The following is a 27,162-nucleotide window of genomic DNA, read 5'->3' on the forward strand; positions in this document are numbered from 1 at the left end:
ACTCCATTTCCTACTCCCTTGATGGCTTGAGGACGGTGAGGATGGAGTGAGCCTTGAATATGAAGTCAGCGATTTACTTCTATAGTCAAAGTTGCACTCTAATCAGCTTTAGGCTCTATTCCACATTGCAGAAAGAGTCCTTCCTCCCTACCCATGCTTGTCTGCTATGTCAGAAGTAGAAGCAGTTCAGTATGCTGAAGGAATGCTGAGTCCCTGACCTCAGAAAGGCTCCTTTTCTGTTCTAAACTGGGACTTTGGTTCTGGTCAGTATTTGGTGTAAGAGCTATGTAAGAGCCAGTGCTCTAGAGCTATTGGGGATAGCCACATCAGAGAATGTGCAACACAGGCACTGAGCCTTCAGGAGCCTCCCACTTCTTAGCATGGGTTTTGAGACTTGCTGTAAAGAGCTGTCAGCTCAGTAAGTGAGATGAGATTTACTTATGCAGTTAAATTAATTGTTTGAAGAAGAGGTGGCCCTGATTGCCTTCCAGGCTCACCCACGACACAGCAAATGGATGGTACAGTACCTGAGCAGTCAAACAAGAACCATGAAGTAGCTCATTCTTACAAAATGGAGCCTTGTACAGTGAGATGTAGTGACTTCAAAGAGAACTAGAAGCATTGCTTCAAGTGGTCATTTGAGAAGAAGTAATTTGGAAGGGTTCACACCAGTGTGATGCTTTAGGCAGAAGGACTATCTTGCTGGTTGGATGTTCACTAGAGAATCACTGAGCAAGGGTAGGTGGTTGGTACTACCACTGAATACAGTGTCAGAAGGGCTGCTGCAGAAATCTTGGGATGCCACAGACTAGGAAAGCAGTTCTCAAGGAGGCACAAGAATGACCTGTATTCTGGGAAACATGTCTTATACTGGGATATTAAAGGAGCTCCATTTAGCTTATCGGAAAAAAGGTTAAGAGGCGATCTAATCACTGTCTATAAGTATTTACTCAAGGAGAAGATATCTGATAGTTGAGGGCTCTTTAATCTGACAGAAAAGTATAACAAGATTTAGCAGTTGGCAGTTGAAGTCTGAAAAATTCAAGATAGGAAAAAACCACCACATTTATTTTAAGTGAGAATAATTAACTATTAGATGTGCATTACTACTGGCCTATTAAAATTCTCCATCACTTGGAGTCTAATCAAAATGAAACAGCTCTCTAAATATGTTTTAGAGTAACGACTTTTTTTCTTTGCTGCAGGAATATTTGGATAGAGATGTCTATTCCTCAGTACCTCTTTGTAACACATCAGAATTTAAATGTCTGTTTCATCTTGTAATTTACTAATGCTTTACTCCTGCCTCAAAGCATGGGTTAGTGTTTCATGGGTTTCTAATAATTCTTAGAGGTCTGTTCTGCGTTGATAGAAACAGAAGTCTCACAAATGGTACTGAGGGATCATAAAATGAATAGTCCGAGAGGTGCTAAATTAACTGATTGTATTCTTCTTACCTCTTTGCTCATGTTTCCATCTATTTTTCACTCTACAGGAAAGGGGAAGAATTCAGTATCAATGTTTGAAATCTGATATCAGATAATGGCGTGGATGGGGGACTCTCACACAGGAAAAATATATTTATGTTAATATTTTTGCAGAGTAATGTCTGCTAAAAGCACTATACTGCTAGCAGGGAATGTGAAGGTACAATGAGTCTGCTTTTATTAGGGTGTTCATATTTTTCCTTTTTATCCTTTCACAGAAGCAAATCCAGAGAAATTCAACAGCCGATTTAGAAATAAAATGTTTTATGCAGGGGTGAGTTGTGATTCATCTTACAGAAAGATGTTAACTTAGTTGTTTGAATGTTTTCTGAAGTACTTTCCCCCTCACTTTTTCACATCAGGAGCTCATGCCAGTTCATTTTGCCTGTTGCAATTTAAAGTGCACACGTACTGTTTCTGGTAATGCCACACATACGTGTCTCTTGGAAAGTGCCTGAAGCACTGTTGTTTTACAGAGCTTAGCAGGTGAGAGAAATGCTACTCCTTTGGACGTAGTACTGGTCATGTCTTGATTCCCCTTCTGGTTCACAACCTTCTCAAGAAACTGCTCTGCCTCTTTTAGTGTTTGGGAAGCACACTGATACTGACTTTCCTAGAGAATTTCCCCAAGTGTTGGCTTGTAGGTTTGAGAAGTACTCTTGGATGTAGAGTCATGGGGAGTGGAGGGCAGTGATCAATTATTTTGAGTGATTTAGATGTGAATATACAAATAAAATTACCCACTTCTGCATTCAGAAGGTACATGGACAATGCTCTATCCTAAAATGTAGTTATTGAGAGAAACAATAATTTGATAATGCGTGACATATAATGTCTTTCTCGGTGATGACTCCCACTGTACCCATGTGCCTTAAACAGGGAAACAAATATGTGAGCAAGAATTTGCATTTAATCGTTGAGTACCCAAGGACCTTCTTTGGTTAACCTCTCAAAAGGAGAAGTATCATAATTTAAAAAAACCAAAAAAACCCAAACTATCTCCTGAGAGCAAGAAAGAATAGGTTTGACAAAAGGATGGCATTTTGGTAATTAGCTCTGTGGTAGGATAAGAAATGAGGAAAGAGAAGAGAGGAAATGCTGATGACAGTTCCTGCACTTATTTCTGTTGCAGGCAGCCTTTACAGATTTTCTGCAAAGAAGTTCAAGAGATTTATCCAAGCATGTTAAAGTTGTGGTAAGTATAAGAAATTGTGTCATAGTATCGTGGGAAGAGGGGGGAATGGAGAGAGGGCGAGGTGAGAGTTTAATGGCTCTGTTACTTTTCAGTTTTGAGCATGACATTTGCAACACATTCCAAGGAAAGTCTTGGGAAAGTTGTTACAAAGCAGCAACACTTCTCTTGTCTGTGGCTCCATTCAGCAATTTCTCTGTGCTCTGTCACTTTGGCTTTGTAGTGTGATGGTACAGACCTGACTCCAAAGATCCAGGAGCTGAAGTTCCAGTGTATAGTGTTTTTAAACATACCCAGGTAAGCTCGAGACAGATACTTGGAGTTATGAAAGAAAAGTAATAATAATTTAAAAAAAAAAAACCAAACCAAAAACAGAACAAAAAAAACCCCTGCAAGTTTTCCTAGACTGGGTGAATGTACAGGAAGCATATTGCCACTGTGCTGCTTTCTTGAGAGCTAGGTGCTTATAATACTGTTAATTAGCAATATGGTAGTAATTAGCAATTAGGTAGTAGAACTGATTAACAAACACGCTGTCAAAATTTGTGCACCTAACCTGCAAATAAGATAGTAAAGACACAGATGCCTGGTCTTTTGCTTAATTAGAAGTAGAGCATGAAAAAAGAGGTCGGGGTGGGGTGGGGTGGCAGGGATGGGGAGTGGGGTGGGGGAAAGGATGAAGATTTTTCCAGTAAAGGAAGACCAAACCATTGAAAGAAGTGCTGGTTTTTAACATGTTAGAAGGTGTCCCAAATAGAAATATAGCTGTATTCTTAAAAGTTGTCTATCTCCTGCTCTCTAGAACAGTAGTCTCCAAACTTTTTGATTGTGCATCCCTATCAGTAAAAAAATTTGAGCACTACCCCAATATATGTATATTTATTTATAAATTATATACATGTACTACTGTACTAATATATTACATTATAAAACATACACAAAAATAGAAATTAAGAAAGGATGTGATAAAGGTGAAAGACTATTTTAAATTTTTCTTGCACAATCCCTGTGGTGTGTGCACCCCACTTTGGAGACCACTGCTTTAGACAACCTACCACTTTGCTCCACATGCAGTCCCAAGGACTTGATCTTTTGAGTCCTGCACTGCCCTCACTGCAAGCTGCTTCTTGGTGTCACCTTTCCAAAGTTCCCCCTTCTATCACTTTTAGGACGCTTTTACATCCATTCTTTAATTGTAGGAAAGATCAATGCCACAGCTGTATCTCTTCCTGCTTCTTATTTCTCCCTGCTGCCTCAAGCTATGAAATGTTTTGCATTCCTTATGCTGTTAGAACTTCTGAGTCAGCTGGGAGGGAGGAATGGAGCTCCAAGGCTGGAGTTGCTACTGCAGCCTCAGCTGGAGTTGCTACTGCCTAGCAGAGGGACTAAGCAGCTTTCTGGCTCAACAGCTCATCTGCAGAAAGCAAAGCAAGTGGGGAGAACAAAGTGTTGCTCCGTTACCTGTTTTCTGGTGTTTCCCCATTTTCCTTTCACAAAGGAACCTGCTAAAGATTATGACGGATGCATCCATGGATGGCGTACCAGCCTGGAAATGAGACAGATTTTTCCCTTTTGTCCAGTCCTTGACAGTATAACTTTTTAATTGTCCTTGAATTGAATCCTGGAATGGATATATGGATAATTCTGGAGGACAGCAGAACGGGCTAATAGTCAGGCTACTAGTCAGGACCCATCAGGGCAAACTGATTTCTCAAAGTTTACTTTCCAAACCTTTTTCTGTAGGTATTGTGCTGGCACGATGCCCTGGGGAAACCCTGGAGATCACAGAGACTTTGAGCCTCAGCGCCATGATGATGGCTACATTGAAGTCATTGGGTTCACCATGGCCTCACTGGTGAGTATACTGCAGGTGTTACCCTTCCTGGAGGTGCTACCAGACTTGGTGTATTCTGTGGGCGGTGTTAGAGTGCAAAGTTATCCTCATTACTGAAGAACCATCATGATTCCACATTTCAGTCAGCTAAGGCCAAAACATGCTCTGCTATTAGGTTTTAAATGAGGGGAACAAATTACAGTCTTCTAATAAAAGAAGTGCTATTTAATAGTAAAAATGCACTCTGCAAAATATGGCTAATTTCCATGTGTAGTGCTCCCAAATTAAACGGCAAGATTATTACAGTAAACACAGCATGCATGCACGTTTTTACTGTGGGAATGTTCTGTGGTTAAATAATTACTACTGTTTCTTTTTAGCTTTTGATTATTTCAATCTATGGCATAAAAGTTCAAATTGTTTTGTAAAACTGGCTACTGGAAACAGATATGAAATATTATATAAAACTATATGCAGTTTCCATATGCTCACTAAAAATATGAAGATTTAGTAATAGCTGTGGAAAATTTAGTAATATTTTTGGCACAAATGTTATCTCTCTTCTTGTTCTGATAGGGAAAGAAAATTCAACCAACAGTTTTAATTTAGCAGTGCAGTTTCTGTCAATGCAGTCCTTAAAGTGAACTAAAGCTGAGTTACTATAAAAGCAATCTCACTGTGAATACCCTAGTGTCCTATCACAGTGGTTAAACAAAGCAACAGTCTCTTCAGAGGATGATTACATGCAGAGTTGGTAGTTATCCTCGTGCTGGCATTAATCTACCTGAGGCACTGCAGCTTAAACTTAGTGTGGCCAACAGAAGGCATGTATCAGGACTTTCTGGCAGGTTTAAGTCATGCTTAAGTTTATACTCTTAGGCCTTTGTTTCTGCTATGTCTCCTTTAGACTGGCTTAAAGCTAACATAGATAAGCCTGTTCTCACTAAACTCACACATTTATTTGTTGTGTGGCCTGCCCTCAGTGCATATCACGTTCAGTGAATACCCATGATAATGGTGTTTGCCTCAAAGACAAATTCAGACAAATCTAATCTTCAAAGTTAGCAAAAGTAAAAGGTCGCCTTAGTCAGATTCTTTTTTGGTCTTTTCTTTTTTGATGGATCCTAGTGGATTAGGGAAATAACCTACAAGTAAGCAGAATTCTGTTTGTTAGCCTAGTAGATCTTGTGGAACGATCACTTGTTACTTCGCCCCTGAAGATTTTAGGCTGTATTTCTGAAAACACTGTCAAAAGGCTGTTTAGCATGTACCAACTGGCAATTTTTAGGTGGAACCTTTTTTTTGGGTTTGCCACTAATGTGTCAGTTGCCACTTGCAGTAGCTAGAGTGATCTCAAAGCTACCAACAATTTCAGCTGGGACTGAATTTAAGTAGTAGGGCCCTCTGAGCTGCTGTTTCTCTTTAAAGGAAGCCTAGTTCAGAGCTGAGGGTCTACAAGTCTAGATTTCTTGTGATGCTGAGGAAATGTTGTAACCTGTGTTAATATAATCCTAACTTGCTCTATATGTCTCCCAGATGTGCTTGGTCATACCCAAGAAGGTCTGTGAGACCAAGGAATAAAAGTATTTTCTAAGTGTTGTTGTGAATATTATTGACCGTGATATCAGTTGATCCGTAATATTAAGTGCATAGAGCAAGATTAAGGTCTTGACTTGTGTTTAGTCTGCTTTCTGTTAGTAGTGCATTAATATAGGATTTTTTTTTGCATCTGATAGATGAGAGTTAATAGTCACACTGCAAATTAAAAAAACCATTTCTGTCCAAACATGTTGTCTTAGAACTTGACGGATCTGCTCATTGCCTTCCTTGTTTAATTTCTTTCAAATGAAGTCTTGAATGTGGTATTTAATAGTTTTTAACAAGGTCCTTATGCTTGCTCTTTTCAGCCTGTCTAGTCTTGAGGCTGAGTCGCTGTGTAAAATTTCATACTAAGGATTTTAGATTTATCTAATTCACATTAAGGATGGTGTTCTGTTCAGGAAGGGAAAATAATTTTTCTGTCTTGCAGATGTACCCAATTAGGGTGGTTGTTTTAAAGAGCAAATAATTAGTAGCAGTCTTGTTAGTGTAAAACCAAACCAACCAAAACAAATTGAAAACTTTAAGAATGAACACAAGTATTCATTTGTGCATGCACATGTGTGTGTATACGTATTTCTATGTGTATGCTTGACGTACCAAAATGATGAGACGTGTAATGTTTATGGTTAGATGTATGCTTGTTGCCCACCGCTTTTCCTTGTGAAATTTTAAGTCCGACTCTGCAATTTTGGAGTGCAAAATACATTCATTGTGACTTGTAGAATGCCTTACACATAGAACACTCTGTAATGGATAGTCAGAAAAACTGCATTTTGTATTTAACTGCCTCAACTATCTGTTCTGAGGTGTCTTTTCTTTGTCTTGTTTGTTCTTGGGGTTTTTTTGGTTGTGTGGTGGTTTTGTTTGTTTGTTTGTTTTTCCCCCAGGCTGCTCTCCAGGTGGGTGGTCATGGAGAAAGGTTGCATCAGTGCCGTGAAGTGACACTTTTAACATATAAGTCTATTCCCATGCAAGTGGATGGCGAACCGTGTCGACTGGCTCCCTCACTCATTCGAATCTCCTTAAGGAATCAAGCCAACATGGTGCAGAAGAGCAAGAGGAGAACATCCATGCCTTTGCTGAATGAGTGAGTTGGATATGTGCATGTCCTAATGGCAGGAGGCCCATTTGGGGCAGCATATTCAGTCATGGATTTTGCATGTACTGGACTTGCAGCTCATTTACTAAAAAAAAAAAAAAAAAAAAAAAAGACCCAAAATAAAAATTTCACATCTTCTGAACTCCCTTTCCGCCATATTGTAAATACTTACCTGAATTTCTTTTATTCTTTTATCTTCTGAGTTACCCTCTGCCTTGCTTTTAGAAAGGTGTATTTTTCAGTTATTTAAAGAGGTTTGTGCAGGCTCAGCAGTGTGCCCCTTGGCTTCTGATGGTTCTACATATGTATGCCATTTGCCTTTGAAGTTCTTTTGATTCATTTTCTCAACTTTATTGATCTGCTTTTTAAACTCTATTGGAGATCCTGTAACAAATAGCCATAATCAAGAATTACTCAGGATATGTTGTGTTCTCTGTTGTGGGAGCATGCTGCCTGGGACTATTTAAGGAGAAGGACCTGGAGGTCCAGAAAGGGCTGTTTGCACTTTGTAGGGAATCCTGCTCCAGTATAAAATCCAGATGACAAATAAGTAGTCTAAAGATGAACAGAGAAGAGCCAAGATAACTGGAAACCAGGAACACATGAAGAAAAAAGCAGACAGGACTAACATTCTTTTTCATGATTAAACCTTATTTGTAAGTGTTGCACAGATATTTTAATAGAAAAAGCCTAAATAGTCAAATTTTAACCTATGAATATGGCCATCCAATAAAACAATTTAGATTATTTTGTAGAGCTGATTATTGTACTTCTTATGTAGGTCTCTCTTGCTGCTAAAACGAGTGACATAGTAAGTGCCTTTTCTGTTTTTCATCAAGTATTCTCAAAGTGAAGCAAAACAGTCTGTCCCTTATACAAAGATACCTAGCTAAAGGCCTGAAGTTATCAAGGATCCACATTTAATTCAAACACCCATGCACTGAGGTTTTAATTTTTCTGGGGAGGTGGGTGGGGGATTTTGCTGTTGCAGCTGTGATGGTGAGGCAAGGTTTATGAAGAGGTGTAATATCTTTCATTAGACTAACTCATGTAACTGGAAAAAAACAAACAGGGCCTCAGGCACACCTTTTCTCTTCAGGTATCTTTAAAGGTGGTCTGTGTCTGTCTTTCAACTGTATCATCTAGTGGAAGATATTGCTTCACTTCAAACTTTGACTCCAGCCTTTAGAGCTTCTTGTCATCTGCTAGTTGTCAATCTGTTGGTGTAATCAAAGCTTTCCTGGTTACTTTCAACATCTTCCTGTTCAGTTTAGCACTCTGTGTTCTCTTACCGAGACTAATGCTTTAAGTTTCAGTTGAAGCCCATATCTGTAATGTGCAATTCCTATTTGCCTGGGAAATACATAAGGTATACTCATCTCTCTTGAGTAGTGAACAATAGCAGATGCTTGCCTGTGGGCAACAATGCCTGATTTCATCCAACCACAAAAACTCAATCATTTGCAAAAGCTAGAATTGAGCAGAGAGTGATCCCAGGGCATCTTTTTCTACACTGAGGGAGGCTAATGCAAATGTAGAAAGAAAATTACTGGTATTTCAATCTGATAATTAGCATGCTTAGGTGTGAGTTTCGAGATCTGAATTTAAACTGTGGAAAGAAAATACAGATTCACAGTATATGCCAAGAGGATATTCTTTGTGGTTTAGCTTGATTTAAATGTGCTATGGTAGACAACATTGCTGTTGGAGTCTGATTTGGCTGAGGTACTTGTCTGCAGACCTGTGTTTCAGGAAAATACAAATGATTTGTCAGGAACTCTAGTCTCAGCTTCATGTATCAGAAATGGTGTGTGTATATGTTTATATCTATATAGATCTGTGTGTATGTACTTTGCTCTCAAGTGTTGAAGGGGAATGAGAGAGAGGAGTTGAATCTTCTGGCGTGATAAGAAGTAAATGGCATGTTAAAGGTTAAACTCTAGGAAGCACTTTAGGATTGTAAGAAGTTCATTCAATATGATGCTGATCTGCAGTATTTCACAAGAGAGAAATTTTTCAGTTAAATATGTTTATCTGTATTTCTTAACTTGATATCTGGAATATATCTCCCTATTCCACTGAAATCTCCTAGAAAGCCTTACATTTGATTGAACATGATAGACAGTTCTCTTTGGACTGTCATCTGAATGTTAGATGTATGAGATAAGTGGGTCTGGAGCTATCCCTAATTGTTAGGCAGCTGTTCTTGAGCTCCTTGCCAGGAAAGTGATTAAAAAATTATCTTGTGTCACAGTAACACAGAGTTGCTATTATTGTTGGCTTTGATGTTATTGCTAGATAAGGAGAGCAGTAGGAATACGCCTTGGAGTTTTAGCTAGTCCAGTGTCATAAGAGGAAGATTACTTAATTTGAAGAAGTCTTACACTGTGTTTCTCTTTTTCTACTCTGTTCTCCTTTGTTCTGGAGGTTTTAAGGAGAGGGGGTTTAGAGAGGATAGTGAGTTTGTTTGCTTTGTGGATGCACTTGAGTTTCCAGGGAATACTAGTGTTTTAAAATTGAAAAGTCCATATGTAAGGTAGCTGAGTGAGAACAACAGATATTTTATGCTTCTCTCACTTGGGAGTGGGAGGCCTTTCTTGTGACTAAGAGTTGCCCATCTTCCTGGTTGAAACTGCTTTTCCTCAAAATATGTAGATACTCCAAGAGGACACTTGTATATGAGAAGAAGGGATCTAACCCTTTTTGACCTGTTTTTTGTCTCAATTTTCCCACTATTGTGCTTCCAGCACCTTCTAATTGCACATAAACTGCCTCATGTGGTTCTACACAGACCTTCAAGGTAGAAGCTCCTATATGTTGAGAGTCCTCGTTTTATCTGTTACTGAATTATTTGCCTTTTTCAAGGTGTGGGGAAGATTCAGCAACACTTTTGACAGTGTAAAAGTTCCTAGTCTTTTCTAGTCTTTTAATAAAAAAAAAAAAGTTGTCCATAGAATCAAGTTAAGGAACAAAAATGTAGTGCTTCTGTAGGGCTACTTGAACGGAAGGAGCCTCCCTTCCTCGTTGACAGAAGCAGCATGAAAAGCTTCGTCCAAGCTATTACAGAACAAATAAGTATAATACGCTGCATTTTGTCATAGCTGGGCGAATTACTGGCAATTAATATTTTATTCAGTTATTTAATCTTTCACTGCTGAATTGCCTACACAGAACTTTCTCAGTATGTTAATTGTGATCTCTCTTACTGATTACCAAGTATTTTTTTTTTAATATTTCCTTTGGGAAAGTTAAGCTGTCTTGTGATATACAGATTGTATGAGTACTCGAGTAGGTGAGGATGACCTGTTTATGGTTTGTACTCTTCTGATAACTTTAACATTTTGAGTTGAAGCATAGTGGAGGAAAGCTGTTCTTTGGTGGATACAGTAACAGTGCTTCTATTTTGTTTCTAATGGAGGCTGTCTAAACATAAAAGGCAGGCATAATTTCTCCTTCATCCTACAATGAATTGCTTTACAATGGAGATAAGTAACAATCTAATAAATTGTTTCAAGGCAGAAGCAACTTTTTAGGTGCAGGGAATATACAGGATAAGGTGATGCTGTTCACACTTGCTTATGGATTGAAACAAGGCAGATAGTGGGGCTGTGGGGAAGAAAAGGTGGGTTTCTTTTCTTCTGGTAATGTCTTTTCTGTTTGTACCAGCAAAAGCAAATTTTTGCTATGGCCAGATCAACAGACTTGGTTTTTCTGCAAAAGAGTGAATTATGTTCTTATCGTCCTTTCCCTAAAGATTTGCTGGCTAAGTTCTCATTCCTACTCTCCACTGCTGATCATGGTAACATGTGAAAGAGACAACATATATCTTGGTTTTCTGTGATCAAGACAAGAATGTGGTTCTTGTGAGCTATAAGCAAAATTAATGTGGAATGAGAAGAGAAGCTGTGGTTCAACTTTTCCAGGAGTCATTTTCTGATTAGAAACTACAGTTTAGTATGCTGCTGAGTAAGTTTCAGTTAATGATCACTTTCTGAACCTCAAAAGATGGCATTTTGCTTTCACTGGCTTCTAGTTTGGGTTGAGGAAGAATGTCCTGCATAATGGAAGAGAAAGAGGAGGGAAGAGATTATAGATGAAACATGTATTCCATATACTTCAGAGAAACAAAGGGACCATTTGAGTATAAACACTAAAAGAGAGTCAGTCTTGGGAGTCACTATATATAAAATGCATGTTTCCCTAAGGTACATGAAAGAAGAATGGAGACAGCAATTTGTCATTGTGGATACAAAATCTCCAGTAAGGGTATTTTTTTTTCTTAAACGTTAACTAGAGTTGGCCAACCTTTGGAGACAATTCCATCCATTCAGATATTGGCTTTGTTTTGCATTTCTGGACCTGCTTCCAAAGCCTGTTGCCTTGAAATTTTTCAGTGCCTGTGTAACAAATCCTGGGGCTCCTCGTCTTCCTTGTATAGCCATGTGCCTAGCTTGTCATTGGTCCTCCTCACTCATGTCTTTAGAAAGCTCCTGTGTGCCATGTAGCAGTGATTTTTTTCCCATTTGCATGTCTTCTGTTGCTCTTGGCTTCCTAGTGTGAACTTGGAGCTCTGCATGTCTCTTCATTCAACTTCTATGTGACACATTCCTTTTGTTTCTGTTTAAATGTTGTATGTCTTTCTCTTTCTTTCTTCTCTTCCACACTTTCTCTCTCTCCCTCCCTCTCTCTCCCCCCTCCCACCTTTTTCCTTGTCTGTCCACACTGTGTGCTGCGTTTCTCCTGGCCACTCATTTCCTGCTGCCTTATAGTATCCATAAAGTGCAGTCTGCTGACCTGAGGAGAGTCTCAGCTCCCCCCGATTCCTTCACTGTGTGAGTATCTGGGTTTTTTCTGCTTTCAAAGTTCCATAGTTTTTTGCTGTTACCTTGCGTGTCATTCAACCAGGAGATGGGACAGTAATATTCAGTGTCAAATGGGAAGCAGGAGCTCAGGTGACAGCATGGCAGGCACAGGGCAGTGGCCTCATGTGCAAAGGCACACTTCCACAGTACCCGAGTAAGGTGAACACGGCATGTCTGGTGTTGGTGACCAGGTTCAGCCAAGAGTCCAGCTTGCCAGACAAATCATAGTGACAGGCAGGTCTGAAGTTAAGGGCCAGGTACCATCCCTGGAAACAGTTGAGATAAGAACTTTTGGTCCTTTGGTTTTAGTCAAAAACAATAATGTGAACAAACTCGACCATAAGTCATATCTCCATATAGAGCTGATTTCTTAGCTATATCTCCAGATAGAGCTGATCAAAACAGGAAACTACTCCCCCAGAGGAGTGTCATGACATTGGGTGTAGCTGCATTGAAGATGGAGACCCCTCCACACCTTGGCAATATCTTGATAGTCAGCAACTCCACTGTACTAACTTGCTAGATAGTAGCTAAATTATTCATGAGCCTAATGTCTTTTTAAAAATGTGGTGAATTGGGACTTAAAAACACTTGTACCATTGTATATTGGTATCTTACAACTCATCCCATTTATGGAAGCATACCATATAATGAAAACCTGTGTGTGTCCACAATTAAGAAAAACCAACCAACAAACAAAAAACCAAACTAAAACCAAACACCCCCAAAGCACCCCAACCAACCTACCCCCCACCTCCCAACCCAAACAAAATCCCCAGTTTAATATAACATGTCAACTCAGGCAGTGTAGTTAGTCTTCAGAAATGCTTTTTCACTATTCAGTCAAAAAAGACATGTTTGGCTTTGTGTTGGCATCCCTTTTGTCGTCTTGCTTTGCCACTGTTACGGTGCACATCTTTTCAAACAGCTTAGGAGTATCAAAGAAATGAATTTGAAATACATGTTGGAAAATAACAAATTTCAGAGCTATAAATCCAGATATTCAGAGCAGAAACTTGATTCCAAGACTACTTCTTATTCTATCATGGAAGAAAGTCAATGGTATATGCTAAAAGAAAACCCACCAACTCTTCTCTGTTCTGAAGACTGAGCACATGCAATAAATGGCCATAAATGTTCAGTAAACCAAGAATTATTTGGGAAAACTGATTGAATAATTTTAAGAGCAAATTTCAGCTTTGCAGAAAAGGACCTGGGGGTCCCGTTGGACATCCAGTTGACCATGAGCCAGCAACATGCACTTGTAGCAAAGGAGGCTAATGGTATCCTGGGCTGCATTAGGAGTGTTGTTAGCAGATCAGAGGAGGTCATCCTTACACTCTACTAAACACTGATGAGGCTACATCTGGAGTATTGGGTCCAGTTCTGGGCTCCCCAGTACTAGCAAGACATGGATCTAGTGGAGGGAGTCCAGTGAAGGGCAATGAAGATGACTAAGGTGCATGCCTCTTATGAGGAAAGGCTGATAGAGCTGGGACTGTTTAGCCTGGAGAAGAGAAGGCTTAGGTGGGATTTCATCAATGTCTATAGGTATCTCAAGGAAGGGTATAAAGACGACAGAGCCAGGCTCTTTTCAGCGATGCCCAGTGACAGGACCAGAGGCAGTGGGCACAAACTGAAACACAGGAGATTCTCTCTGAACATCAGGAAAAATATTTTATTGTAAGGATGACTGAGCACTGGCACAGGTTGCCAAGAGTTGTTGTGGTATCTCCATCCTTAGAGATACTCAAAAGCTGCCTGGACATGGTCCTGGGCAGCCTGCTCTTAAGTGACCCTGCTTGAGCAGGGAGTTGCACTAGATGACCTCCAGAAGTCTCTCTTCCAACCTCAGCCATGCTGTGATTCTGTGAAATTTCAGTAAGATGCACGTTCCTCATTGTTATTTTGCAAACAAGGAAAGATTTCCAATTTGGTGTGCCTTATCCCTGGATCATATTTGCTGTACTCTGCTGAGGTGCAGAAAGTAATAAAACCAACTTGTCTCACTGATTCAGTATCTAAGCAAGTCTCTAGAAAATGTTGCGATAAGCCTTATTGCTTACACAGAACATTAAGCTGTGGGTCTGGGAGAACGGGTACTCTTTCCACATTGAGGGATATCCCTTGGAAAATGACCTCCAAGTTTTGATAGAGTTCATTTGAATGTCCCATTTGATATCAGCTGTCAGGATAAGGCAGGAAGAGAGACACTCGTGAGCCCCAAACTAATTTGTAAGTCAAAGATGTTCTGTATCTTAAAATCTGTAAAAATAGATTAAACACGCTGCTGCACTGTGGCTGCCAATTAACGTGTCTGGCAAATTAAAATAAGAACCCATGAGGTATTAGGGAAATTTGATTTGAATTATGATGGCTCTGAGATTCAAATGTTCCTTTTTTTGTTGAACAACATAGAAAAAGCCCAAGTTCCAGTTAGTACTGAACAGCAGGGTAGATTCTGCTGAGACCTGGTGATGGATACAGCCTGTCTCAGATAAATTTCAGGTTTTCTGTGGCAGGATATGCATGGGAATTTGGGGCAGCCAACATTATTAGGCACATATGGTCTTTGTTGCAAGGATAGTAGAACTGTAGTGTGATCTATTTCAAACGTTTATGCAAGGTGCATAAGTAAATACAAGTGTTGTATTTTTAATTGAGGCTCTTTTAAAAGGGAGATAAAGACTTGCATTTTCCAGCTGGATGTTCAGGGGTGAGAAGGATGCAAATGTGAGAGTACATCCGTGTTGTGTGGTTGATGCAAAGGAGTTCTGAAAATAAAAATTACCATTTGAAGAATAAAACATAATTGACTTGTATGGCTTCTACCATCCTTTTACAGGTGGAGTAAGCACTGTGGATATGCTGTGATTATTTTTTTATTACAAAATCTGCATAAATGAAAATATAGGTATCACTTTATTGGTAAATAGTACTCTATAAAAGAGTTTACAGAGTAATGATTGCAGCAGAGTAGGCATGTAAAACCTGTGTGAATAGCAAAGGGGTAATAGGAAATAATGTTTTGCTTTTAGAGATCAAAATGCCAAACAGAATCAGCTTTCTCAAGCTGAATATGGGTGTTGTCTATAGGAGGGGAGTCTAATAAAGAACAGTGGGAGACAAGGCATAAGGGAGAAAGTGTTAGAGTGAACTATTCTCCAAATGGATAGTTAAGGATGAAAGTGCTTATATATGTTTTTTTTCTCCCTTTTCTTCATTACATGAATTATAGGGAGTTGAGTCTCTTTGTCACTTTTTCTTGTTTAGCATGTGGGCTTCTGTTTAGTGAGATCACTACTATCAGAGAATCCACTGTGCTTGGAAGTGTAAAGTGGGAGTAAACTACAGCTAGCATGGGGAAGGAGAAGGAAAGTGAAGACCAGGATTCCACCTGGCGCTTTGGCACATGTTTAAGTGTATGTGTGGGTCTAGCCTTTATACTGCAAAACGCTCAAGCACTTGCTGAAGGAAGCGTGAGGGAAGAAAGTGCAAAAGGGTTTAGTGCAGTTGAGTTAACCTGGCTTATCTGGGATAACACTTATCAAATGGAATAAAAAAAAAAATGTGGTGGAGCTTATGTTTTTAGGAGTATTTTTTAGATAAAGAGCTTTGCCTTAAAATAGCAGTGGACTTTTGTGAAGCACTGCAATTTGTCCATCAGAAAAGCCTGGATGATTCTGCTGTGTTGTGGCAGTTCTTATGTTTTAAGTAGATAAATGCTGTCAAAAACACACTTATTTTTAATGTATCATTTCCAGGCTCTGTCAATGTGATCTCAAAAGTAAAGTTGATTTATTTTTTCCTCTGGCTGCTGCTTTCCTTTTTCCAATTGTTCTAAACACTGGAACATTTAATTAATTTTGCATGTTTATTTCTTCTCGAGGAGATAGGTAATTCATTAATCTGTCACTGTAAACATGCCCCAGAGGAGTGTGATTTTTTTTTTTTTTTATTCCTAAAGATTATTTTTTGCAAGGGAGGGGCAGTAAAAGAGTTCTTTTCCTGTTTACTGATTCATACTAAAAATCTTTGTGTGTAGGCTGGTGTGGGCTGTATTCTGGAAGAGCTATCAGAAATTTATTGCTGGGTTCTGTAGAGTTGTTGGACTGTTTATTATTATTTCCTTTCTCTCTGCAGACACAAAGCATAAGAAATGGTTCACAGGGTTCATACATAATTGATAGAGGGATTAGGGCATGTATAATTTAGAAGTGTGTCTTCCCAGTTGAATCAATCTGGTGGCATGGCAGAAGTGTTACCAGGTTGTTGTGCAGGAGTGCCAAGCTTGGGCAGGACCCAAGCTGTATTTGCCTGTTTTCTTTCCTGGGTGACTGGAGGCAGGAGCATGTTTCTTAGGAAAACCAGCTGTGCTCCAAGTGAGTTGGCTGGACTCCTTTGCCTGTTACTGGATGATTAATAGGGGTGAGAGGAGGAAATCACAGCTTCATCAGAAGCCGAGTGTGTTTTCCTGGTGAATGGAAGTAGATCAGGTTCTGCTGGTAGTCTCAGAATAGGTATGTGTGGCTCTCCTGTGGGTTTGAACCACAAGTGGTAGAATGAAAGGGATTTAAAAAAAAAAAAAGCCCTTTCCATTTTTTTTTTTTTTTTTTTTTTGTCAAAGCTCTGTGTTTTTAGGTTTTGGTTGTTGTGTGTTTGGGGGTTTTTGGTTTGTTGGGGGGGGAGGGGTGTGAGGGTGGTGGGTGGGGGTGGTGATGGTAACATTTCTAGAATCTGAAAAATGCTATAGTTCAGGCATAGGAGGGAAACAAATGTATACCTTTTCTTTAGTAAGCAATTTCCATCAGGGAGGTGGGTGGTGTTAAAAATTACTTCACCTTATAACCAATTCTTGTAGCATGATATTGACTTTCTAAGACCTATCCCTGTAAAAAGAGTGGTTCTGATTCTGACATGTAACCTGGTATACCATGGGATGGATATCGTCTCACAGAAGAGTAGACTTAAACATAAAAATTAAATGAACTGTTTACGCTAATGAATGTCTAAAAGTTTTAAGAATTTCCTGAAAGTATGCCCTTTTCCTTACAGTAGGAATTATTCAATATCTAGGTGATCTGTATTCTTGTGGAAAAGTCAAATGCTGTTTGTCTGATAGAAAGTAATGCAATTTCCTTGTACTGTTCAGCAATTTTGCAGCTAAAAAAGGAAAGAAAACAATTCTCTATTACTGAAATTACATTTTTTTTTTATGTGAGTGAATTAATTTTGAGAGGAACTCATAACACCTCTGTAGAATCTTTCATAGGTTGTTCCAACTAAATAATGTGCATAGCTTTTTCTACAAGGCTTATTTGGATTGTTATTTAATAATGCCTGGAATGTGCACTTCTGGTCCATAATCAAAAGTTCACCAGATAAAATTCAATATGATAAACTAGCCTATCTATGCTTCTGATTTGAGAAGATTGATATTTAGGTTTGTGTTTAAATGAAACCATTATAGCTAATCAACATGAATGAACAGAATGTTTCAGTTGACCTGAATCTGTATTTATGATCCTATGTGTCAAATGACTTTTAGGATGTAATTCTGTGGATTGGTGTGTTTGGGGAGTGAGGTTCTTAATTAGATTCTTTGAGAGGTAATGGAATACATTTATCTGTACTTTACTTTTCATTGACTATGTAATACATAGAAAGAAGAAATTTAAATATTTTTAGGTTGAATTGCAGTGCGGTATCTCCCCAAACTTATTTATAAATTGCCTGCTACTCTATCTAGAAAGCTTTTCTTTCTCTCCTTACAGCTGAGCAAGTTGTTTTATACAGTGTTTAGAAACATCCATTTCTATTAATACTGTGCTAATGTTTGCTTTCAGTCACATTTATCAACCTATTATTAGCTTTTACATGGATGTGCTAATGTACTTAATCTTGTGGTTTCTGAATACTGAGTTTGTGTGAACAAGATAAATTGTGTGATTCGTATAATAATATGGATTATTATACAGTATCTGTGAAGACTACAGAAATATTGATAGTGGAAGTGTTTTCTCAGCTGCATTAAATAGAGCTCTGTATGAAACTCATGAGTTCCTTGTGTGAATGAGTTAATTAGTTGGACAATGAGGACAGTATCTCCTGGTGTCCATTGACAGTCTGATAGCACAAGGAATGAATATTCACATAGCGAATTTCAGGGGCAAAGCTATATTGAATAGGTAATAAAATTGAGACATAATATCAGCCAACAACTGTATTCTGACAGAACAAAGAGTATTTGCATGAACAAAACCATTGAACTTTGGTCACTGAATTTTTTTTGGTATGTATATATGCATTTTTATAGGTTTGTATATATGCATATATATATATGGATTTGAATTATGAATATATTACCTGTGACTGGACTCAGCTAAGTATATAAAATCTCTACCCTGTAGAAAGGCCCTCTTAGCATTCCTATTTCTGAAAATAGTTTGTTTTCTATAGAAAGCTGCTCTTTCCAAGGTTACATTTTTATGACTAAGATAAATAAACTTTTCAAATAGACAAAAAGCCAAGTTCTGCTTCTCCTCTCCAGTTGTATGTTTTAGCACACACAGCATGCTCATATAGTAGTAGTCTTTATAAAAAGGAACAGGAGGAAGAAATAGGAGAACAGGAAACTCTGACACTTGCTGGCTAGTTGCCTGCCCACACTTGACCTGAAAAGGAATTATTTCTTCTCAGGTAATACATTACGTTTAAGATGGTGTACTTGTTTTTTCCATAGAGGCAAATTGAGGTACATGGTGCACTGATGTACCAAGAAATCATACTTTTTACAAAAGCATTGGAAGTATCCTCTTAGATATTTTCTAGTTAAGAAGTGTTTTAGGAGAGTGTGTTTGTGGCTCCTGGAGCAACAAAAATATTTTGGACTTGCTGTTGATTTTAGATCTTTTCCTCCTCCAGTTCCAAGTAAATAAAAATGGCTTGCTTACTTCTCCTTTACAGGTGAAAGGACTAATTTGACTCAAGAAGGTGATGCTGCAGATGCAGTAGGTAGCCACTGGCTTCAAGCCAGGAAATAATATTTGTAAAGAGCAGATGCACTTTTTCTTTCTTACATGGCATTAGGTAGTGAGTCAACATAGCTACAGAAGTCAGTGTTGTCCTTCTCTCCTCTTGGCATCCAAACACTGTCTTGTCCTCACAGAGATAGGGAGATAGATGGCAATTAACAGAGCATTGTCAGATGTTGACATGAGCCTCGACATCCCCTCCTTCCACTTTTTGCAGATCTTCTTGAGCACTGAATATAGGGTCAACATGACCATCCCTCTGCCTTGACATAAAGGCTCCAAATATACACTTGGAGAAGTTGTTCTGTTTCCCTGTCTTTCTTTCCTCTCCCCCTTTCATAAGATATCCAGATTATCCATTGCGATGATGTCTTTGAAATCATAGAATAGTTTGGGTTGGAAGGGACTTCAAAGATCATCTAGTTCCAACCCCCCCTGCCATGCACAGAGACACTTTCCACTAGACCAGGTTGCTCAAAGCCCCGTCCAACCTGGCCTTGAACCCTTCCAGGGAGGGGACATCCACAGCTGCTCTGGGCAACCTGTGCCAGTGTCTCACCAGCCCCACAGTAAAGAATTTCTTCATTAGATCTAATCTGAATCTACCCTCTTTCAGTTTAAAACCATTACTCCTCATCCTATTGCTGCAGTCCCTGAGAGTCATGTGTGTTGTCATCATCCCATCCCTCCCCTCCCACCCCCCCACCCACCCCCACCCCCTTCCTGTATGCCCCCTTTAATTACTGCAAGGAGACTATAAGTCTCTCCAGAGCCTTCCCTTCTCCAGGCTGCACAACCCAACTCTCTCAGCCTGTCCTTGTAAGGGAGGTGCTTCAGTTCCCTGATCATATTCGTGGCCCTCCTCTGGACCCCCTTCAACAGGTCCATGTCGTCCTGGGGGCCCCAGAGCTGAACACAGTACTCCAGGTTGGGTCTCACAAGAGCAGAATAGAGTGGGAGAATCACCTCCCTCGACTTGTTGGTCACATTTCTTTTGATGCAGCCCAGGATGTGATTGGCTTTCTGGGCTGCAAATGCACATTGCTGGGTCATGTTGAGCTTCCTGGCAACTGACACTCCCAAGTCCACCTCCACAGGACTGCTCTCAATCCACTCACTGCCAGCCTGTGTTTCTGCTTGGGATTGCCCTGCCCCATATGTAGGTCCATGCGTTTGGCCTTGCTGAACTTTATAAGGTTTGCACAGGCCCACCTCTCAAGCCTTTCAAGGTCCATTTGGATGGAAATCAATTACAGTGGAGGCCAGTTGTATGGTAGGACCTAAGTTTACCACTAATTCATTGGTAATGGTTACCAAGAAAGCTTGTGTTTGACCTAGTGCTTAGAAACTGGGAAGCAAAAAGGCCTATCATAACTCTTTCTACACAGCTTTCCTAGTATTTTTCACAGCTTTCATAGTAGTTTGGCTACTTAGACCATGGGACTCACTTTGGGAAATCTGGTCTATTGGGAGCTGATGGGGTCCATCTGTCAGAAGGGGAAGAGCATCTTTGGTCATAGGATTGCCAAGCTGGTGAAAAGGGCTTTAAGCTAAAGTTGTCGGGGTGGGGAATCTCAGTCCATCCCACTCCTGCCAGTTTGATGCCAGTGCCAGCAGTAGATGTCTAGAGCCTGGAGAGGGATCACAGGGCAGCAGAAGAGCACCTGAAGAGCAGCATAAAGGAATTCCAGACAGTAAGTCAGGTTCATCAGGGGAACCATTTAAATGCCTCTATGCAAACACACCTAGCATGGGAAATAAACAAGAGGAGTTAGACATGTGTGCACACCTGCAGGGCTATGATCTTACTGGCATCACAGAGGTGTGGTGGGATGGCTCCTATGCCTGGAGTGTTGGAATGGAAGGATATGGGCTCTTTAGGAAGGACAGGCAGGGGAGATGAGGAGGAGGGGCCATGACCAGCTGGAGGCTGTGGAGGTCTGACTGAGGATGGATGAGGAGCTGACTGAAAGCTTATGGGTTGGGATTAAAGGGAGGGCAGGAACAGGTGACATTATAGTGGGTGTCTGCTACAGGCCACCTGATCAGGAAGACTGAGTGGATGAGACCCTCTCTATAGAGAGATAGGAGCGGCCTCACATTTGCAAGCCCTTGTCCTCATGGGGGACTTCAACCACCCTGATATCTGTTGGAGGGATGACACAACAGGGCATAAGCAATCCAGGAGGTTCCTGGTGTGTTGATGATAACTTCCATCTCCAGCTCATAGAGGAGCCAATGTGGAGAGGTGCTATGCTGGACCTTGTTCTCACCAAGCAGGAGCTGGTGGGGAGTGTGAAGCTTAAGGGCAGCCTTGGCTGCGGTGACCATGAAATGGTGGAATTCAAGATCCTTAGGGCAGTGAGGAGGGCACACAGCAAGCTCGTTATCCTGGACTTTGGGAGAACAGACTCTGGCCTCTTCAGGTATCTGCTTAGTAGAGTGGCATGGGATAAAGCCCTGGAGGGAAGAGAGGCCCAAGAAGGCTGGTTAATATTCAAGGATCACCTCCTCCAAGCTCAGGAGCAATGTATCCCAACAAAGCAGAAGTCAGGCGAAAACACCAGGAGGCCTGCATGAATGAACAAGGAGCTCCTGAACAAGCTCAGACACAAAAAAGGCAGCCTCCAGAGGGTGGAAGTAAGGACTTAGCCTGGAAGGAAGACAGAAATTGTCCAAGCAGCCAGAGATCATTAGGAAAGCTAAAGCCCTGATAAAATTAAATCTGGCCAGGAATTTCAAGGGCAACAAGAAAAGCTTCTGTAGGTATGTTGGTGATAGAAGGAAGACTAGGGAAAATGTGCGCCCTCTTCAGAAGGAAATGGGAGACCTGGTTACCGGGGATATGGAGAAGGCTGAGGTACTCGATGACTTTTTTGCTTAAGCCTTCACTGACAAATGATCCAGCCATGCTGCTCAAGTTGCAGAATGAAAAAGGCAGGGACTGGGAGAATGAAGAACGATCCACTGCAGGAGAAGATCAGGTTCAAGACCATCTAATGAACATGAAGATGCGCAAGTCCATGGGACTTGATGAGATGCATCCATGAGTCCTGAGGGAACTGGCGGATAAAGTGGCTAAGCCACTATCCATCATATTTGAGAAGTTGTGTCAGTCTGGTGAAGTTCCTGCTGACTGGAAAAGGGGAAACATAACCCCCACTTTTTAAAAGGGAAAAATGGAAGACCCAGGGAACTACAAACCAGTCTCACCTGTGTGCCTGGCAAGATCATGGAGCAGATCCTTCTGGAAACTATGCTTAAGGCATGTGGGAAATAAGGAGGTGATTGGTGACAGCCAACATGACTTCACTAAGGGCAAATTGTGCCTGACAAATTTAGTGGCCTTCTATAATGGGGTTACAGCATTGGAGGATAAGGGAAGCACCTCCCTTGTGAGGACAGGCTGAGAGAGTGGGGGTTGTTCAGTCTGGAGAAGAGAAGGCTCTGGGGAGACCTTATAGCGGCCTTGCAGTATTTAAAGGGGGCGTACAGGAAAGATGGAGGGGGGGGAACTCTTTATCAGGAAGTGTAGGGATAGGACAAAGGGTAATGGTTTTAAACTGAAAGAGGGTAGATTCATATTAGATCTAATGAAGAAATTCTTTACTGTGGGGCTGGTGAGACACTGGCACAGGTTGCCCAGAGCAGCTGTGGATGTCCCCTCCCTGGAAGGGTTCAAGGCCAGGTTGGACAGGGCTTTGAGCAACCTGGTCTAGTGGAAAGTGTCTCTGTGCATGGCAGGGGGGGTTGGAACTAGATGATCTTTGAAGTCCCTTCCAACCCAAACTATTCTATGATTCTGTAATTTTTATGCCAAATAAGTTATGAGCAAAGCACTGTAAAAGGAAGATAGTTCTGCTGATTTTTCTTACATTATCTTCCCAGAGAATTAAAAAGTCTTGGGTCTGGATGATAATCTTAAAAAATCTTTGTAGATAATATAGACAGTTATTAGAATTATTTGTAATAATACTATTTAGACAATCATCCAAATATTTTCAGGCATTCTATTTTCAGCTACAAGTAAAAAAGTCTTGGTGGAAGTCTGCAGGGGGAAAAAACCAGCACAAAAAAAATCACTGTATTATTATTGAAAACCTAACTTTTACCCTAAAGAAGGTAGCCTTGGGGAGGAATTGGTAGATGGCATTGGGAATAAGGGATTGAATTTTAGGCTGAAGGACTCCTGTTGAATTCTTGCCTCTGTCAAAGGTTAGATGTGTGAACTTGGTTACACTGCTCCTTCTCTTTTTTCTTCTGTCCCCTTTCTCTCTTATCTAAACCAGGTACCATAGAAATAATTATCATTTCTGAAAATTCAAACATGATAGTTATGTGTAAGTACTGAACAGAAAGCTTGAAACAGCAACTTTTAAAATCACTTCTGATTCAACGATGATTGTTCTGGATCAGACAAAAAATAATTCATTAACCATTTATTTTTTAGTGATCCCAGGCTTGCTGGAATTGTTTCACCTCAACATCGGGAAGTGGAAACAGTTGCATGACTGAGACAAGCTCACAGGGAGAAGCTGGGGAGAGGGTTACGTGCTCTGTCCTCAGTATCTCCCACAATAAAGCACAGCTTGTTTCCAGTTGCCTGTATCAGGCACATTCCTGTCCTGCCATGCACTAAGGAATATGAGAAGGGTCGCTGTGTGGAAGGAGAGGAAGTGAAATTGTGAGTGGGAAGTATTAAAGACCTCATAGCTGTAAAGTCTGCACAGACAGTGCAGAGCTACAAAAATACATAAGCAAATTCATCTCTCACAGTGAAGGACACCAGTAGGTTGCTGGGGAAGCCAGACTGATGGGGTGCAATGGGTGCTTGAAAGACAAGTATCACTCAGATATCTGCTGTGGAAGATCTAAAAGGACAAATCAATGAGAAAAAGGAGTCTGTGACCTAGGAGTTAAAATTACATTTTATCTTGGGAAGATGCAAAGTTCTTGTACTAAACAGTTTTCCCTCAATATGGAGAGCAACACTCTGGATACCACAGCACAAGGTCATGGAGTGAAAAGGAGGGTCTGAGCATCATACATGGACGAGCTCTGTAGCAAGGAAGAAATGGAAAAGAGCAAGTAGGGGGAGGCTATGGTGTGGTTCTGGTTTGGAGAGCTGGACAGAGTAATTCCTGCACAGGAGTATCAGCTTTTGGTCAAGTGGTTATTTTGAACTGGGGATTGGAAAGCACCCTTTTTAGAGTTCTGTTTTGGGTTTCTCAAAGGCTTCAGCACAACAGTACAGTTTTGGTTCTGGTTTCAGGAGAAGCAACAGTTGGAGACAGTTTTTTGGGTTGGGTTTACACTGGGCTTAATTCAGTGCATAGCAAGGATGGCTGTCTTTGTAGTATGGTTGAGTGTTACAACAGAAATAAGTAGCTGTCTTCTCCTGTCTCCCCATCCCTTTTCCTCCCAGCTCAGTTCAAAGAAGTAGAGGTAATTCACAAGCAGTTCCTCCCTGACACCTACCAACAATCCTCAGGTTGTGAACTGATCAGCTGGAAGACTGAGCTACCTTCATCATAATGTGTGTGGGGCAGAATGTCAGGGGGAGAAGCAACATAGCTTCTTCCTGTATTGTACCACTGCATAAAAGACTTCACTCTTCAGAGCTGTCAGTCTGTCATTTTTATGGACCCTATTACATGCAGTGAATTATCTTTGCTTCCCTCAGACAAAACTGTGCTGTTAAATTCCTGTGTTTTCTGACTTAAACGTTTTCTTTTTTTGGCTAAAAATAAAATCTCCTATGATTTTCATTTTTGAAACTTGCATTTTATAGAATTTGGAAGGGAATATAGTTCCTCAGACTATGTTCATTTCTCAGCCAGCAACGTGATATTTAAACTTGTTTTAAAAAGAAAAGAAAGAAAAAAGTGTCAGACTTTGTGCGGTTATGTTCTTGTTCCACCTATGCAACACGCCCCTCCATTTGCAGGCACTTGTCTTCTCTGGATTGCTGAGCCAGCTGTAGAGCCTGCAGGTGGAGGGTGCTGTTCAGTGGGTTGATGTAATGGCACCTGAGTTCAAAGGCTGCTTCCTGAAGCTGTGCTGGAAGTTACCATCCCTGGTGTCTGTCACCAAACTGCACAAGCCTAGCTTAAATGTGGGCAGTTTGCTGATATCTTTGGGCACTTTAATACAATAGTCCCTGTCAGTTAGCACAGGGAAAACACTGGGTAGCCTATATGCTTCTGAGTATGTCAGTCTTCCTGCCACTGTTAAGCATTTATGATTTCTTCTAAGCTATTCTGCATATATCATAGGTTCATTTTCATCACTAATAGGGAAACTCCTGTCCGGAATGTGAATTTCTTCAGTGTTGTTCCTTCTAGTATGTTGTCTTACACTTTGGTTTTGGAGGTACCCTCAATTCATTATCCCTTATCACTTTTTAGGCAAAGAGTACTTGTGCCAATGGAGCTTTTTATAACTGGGACTTGATTTTTGATCTTTATTTTTATCTGTACAGATGTGACAGAGCTATTTATACCAACAGAGAGAAAGCGTGCAATAAGCTAACACTGAAATAATTGCTAATTGCAGTCCCAGTGACTCTACCAAGAGACGGCCATAAACCATGTGTTTTGTTAGGTCTGCAGTATTTTCTAGCCAAAAAGAAAATTGCTCGCTGTTTAAAAAGAAAAAAAAATTTACATTTTTTTATTACATTACATTTACAAATGTGGCTTGTCCTGCACTAGGAGTGTAAATGCTGTAGGCCAAATATTTTAAAATTGAGACAAAAAAAAAAGAAGTAAACCTGTATTTTTATGACACCGTGTTTTAACTTTTAAAAGGCAGTGTGTATATTAGGCAGTAGTACCACTGGCAGAGTTCTGTTACTAACTAGATTAAAACAGAAAAAATAGATGGTCTTTTGGTGGAAACAGAATGAAGAATCTAATTTCAGCTGACGCAGGGGCCAGTTCCTATAGGACAGACATTTGCTTGGGCATTATAATACATGTTATCTTTCAAGTGAAAGATGCAAATGTGGCCAAGTTAATTTACATAGCATTCAGATAAACTTACTAAATCAAATAATAGTTTACAGTAAGTTGGAAGCCAGCATGAAATCAAAGCAAAGCTTCTCAGGACGACTTTCTATCAATATATAGACACTTTCATTTATAGATAGGGACCCACTGAGTGTTTCAAAATTATATAGACAGTTGAGGTGTCTAAATCTGACTGAAATCTGTAGAAATGAGGTTCCTGTATTGCTACTTGCCTGTGAAAGTCCTCCTGGGTTCTGTGTATTGGACTCACTACTATGGAAATCCAGTTCTTAGCAACATTTCTGTTGCCTGTTTCCCAGGCGATGCTAAATGAGGATCCTCCAGGAATGAGGGAGAATGCTCTCATGGGCAGGGGAATGATTGTCCTGAGAGACTTCCCAAGAAAGTATCTGTGTCTTGAATCACAGCTTGGCAGATCTACTGGCTGTGGTAAGGCCCTAGGGATATAAAAAAAGGCAAACTGATGAGGGAAGGGGTAGCTGTATAGACATTAGAGAATTCAGAAAAACCTTTGCAATTCCAGACCGCAGAGTCAGCAAATGAGATTCTTCATCATGCTTATCTAAGCTGTAATGTCTATGTTGTTGTGCGGTGGGTAGCTGTAATTTTAAATGTAGTGATGATCCTGAGAGGAGTTGGCACAATTTTGTAGAGGCTTGCTCTTTTTCTTCTTTCAGAGAAGACTTAAATCACTTCATATTCTATTTTAATTTTGTTCTTTCATGGAAAACTTTGTCTAAGAAGCTTTCTTCTTTTCTTGCAGTCCTCATTCCATCCCAGATCGCCTGCGGATCAGAGTGAACAGGATTAATTTACAAGAATATGAGGGGCTACATTATGACAAGGAAAAACTCCGGGAAGCTTGTAAGTTGGAAGAAGCCAGGTTGTAGCTGCTTTTGGTAGAACATTCTGTATAAATCTTAATGTTAACAACCCCCCCCCCCAATAAAACAACAACAAAAAACTCAAACACAGGGTCAAGCATACATTTTGGATGAGTCATGTGGAGTGTATATTCATC

General features: G+C 40.3%; 1 protein-coding gene across 4 annotated transcripts in view; it reads left to right on the forward strand.

Annotated features, from left to right (window-relative positions):
- DGKI (diacylglycerol kinase iota) overlaps window positions 1–27,162 on the forward strand; it is a 221,713-nt gene that overhangs the window by 123,259 nt on the left and 71,292 nt on the right. For 3 of the 4 annotated variants that reach the window (XM_074826017.1, XM_074826018.1, XM_074826019.1), the window contains exons 16-21: window positions 1,706–1,761; window positions 2,620–2,682; window positions 2,903–2,976; window positions 4,423–4,534; window positions 7,003–7,202; window positions 26,905–27,005. In XM_074826017.1, coding sequence (XP_074682118.1) covers window positions 1,706–1,761; window positions 2,620–2,682; window positions 2,903–2,976; window positions 4,423–4,534; window positions 7,003–7,202; window positions 26,905–27,005 — 606 coding nt within the window. Of the gene's footprint in view, window positions 1–1,705; window positions 1,762–2,619; window positions 2,683–2,902; window positions 2,977–4,422; window positions 4,535–7,002; window positions 7,203–11,983; window positions 12,047–26,904; window positions 27,006–27,162 lie in introns of all 4 variants that reach the window. The other variant, XM_074826020.1, reaches the window with a different exon arrangement.

This window comes from Strix aluco, chromosome 5 (assembly GCF_031877795.1).
Source record: "Strix aluco isolate bStrAlu1 chromosome 5, bStrAlu1.hap1, whole genome shotgun sequence".
In the NCBI taxonomy this organism is placed as follows: Eukaryota; Metazoa; Chordata; class Aves; order Strigiformes; family Strigidae; genus Strix; species Strix aluco.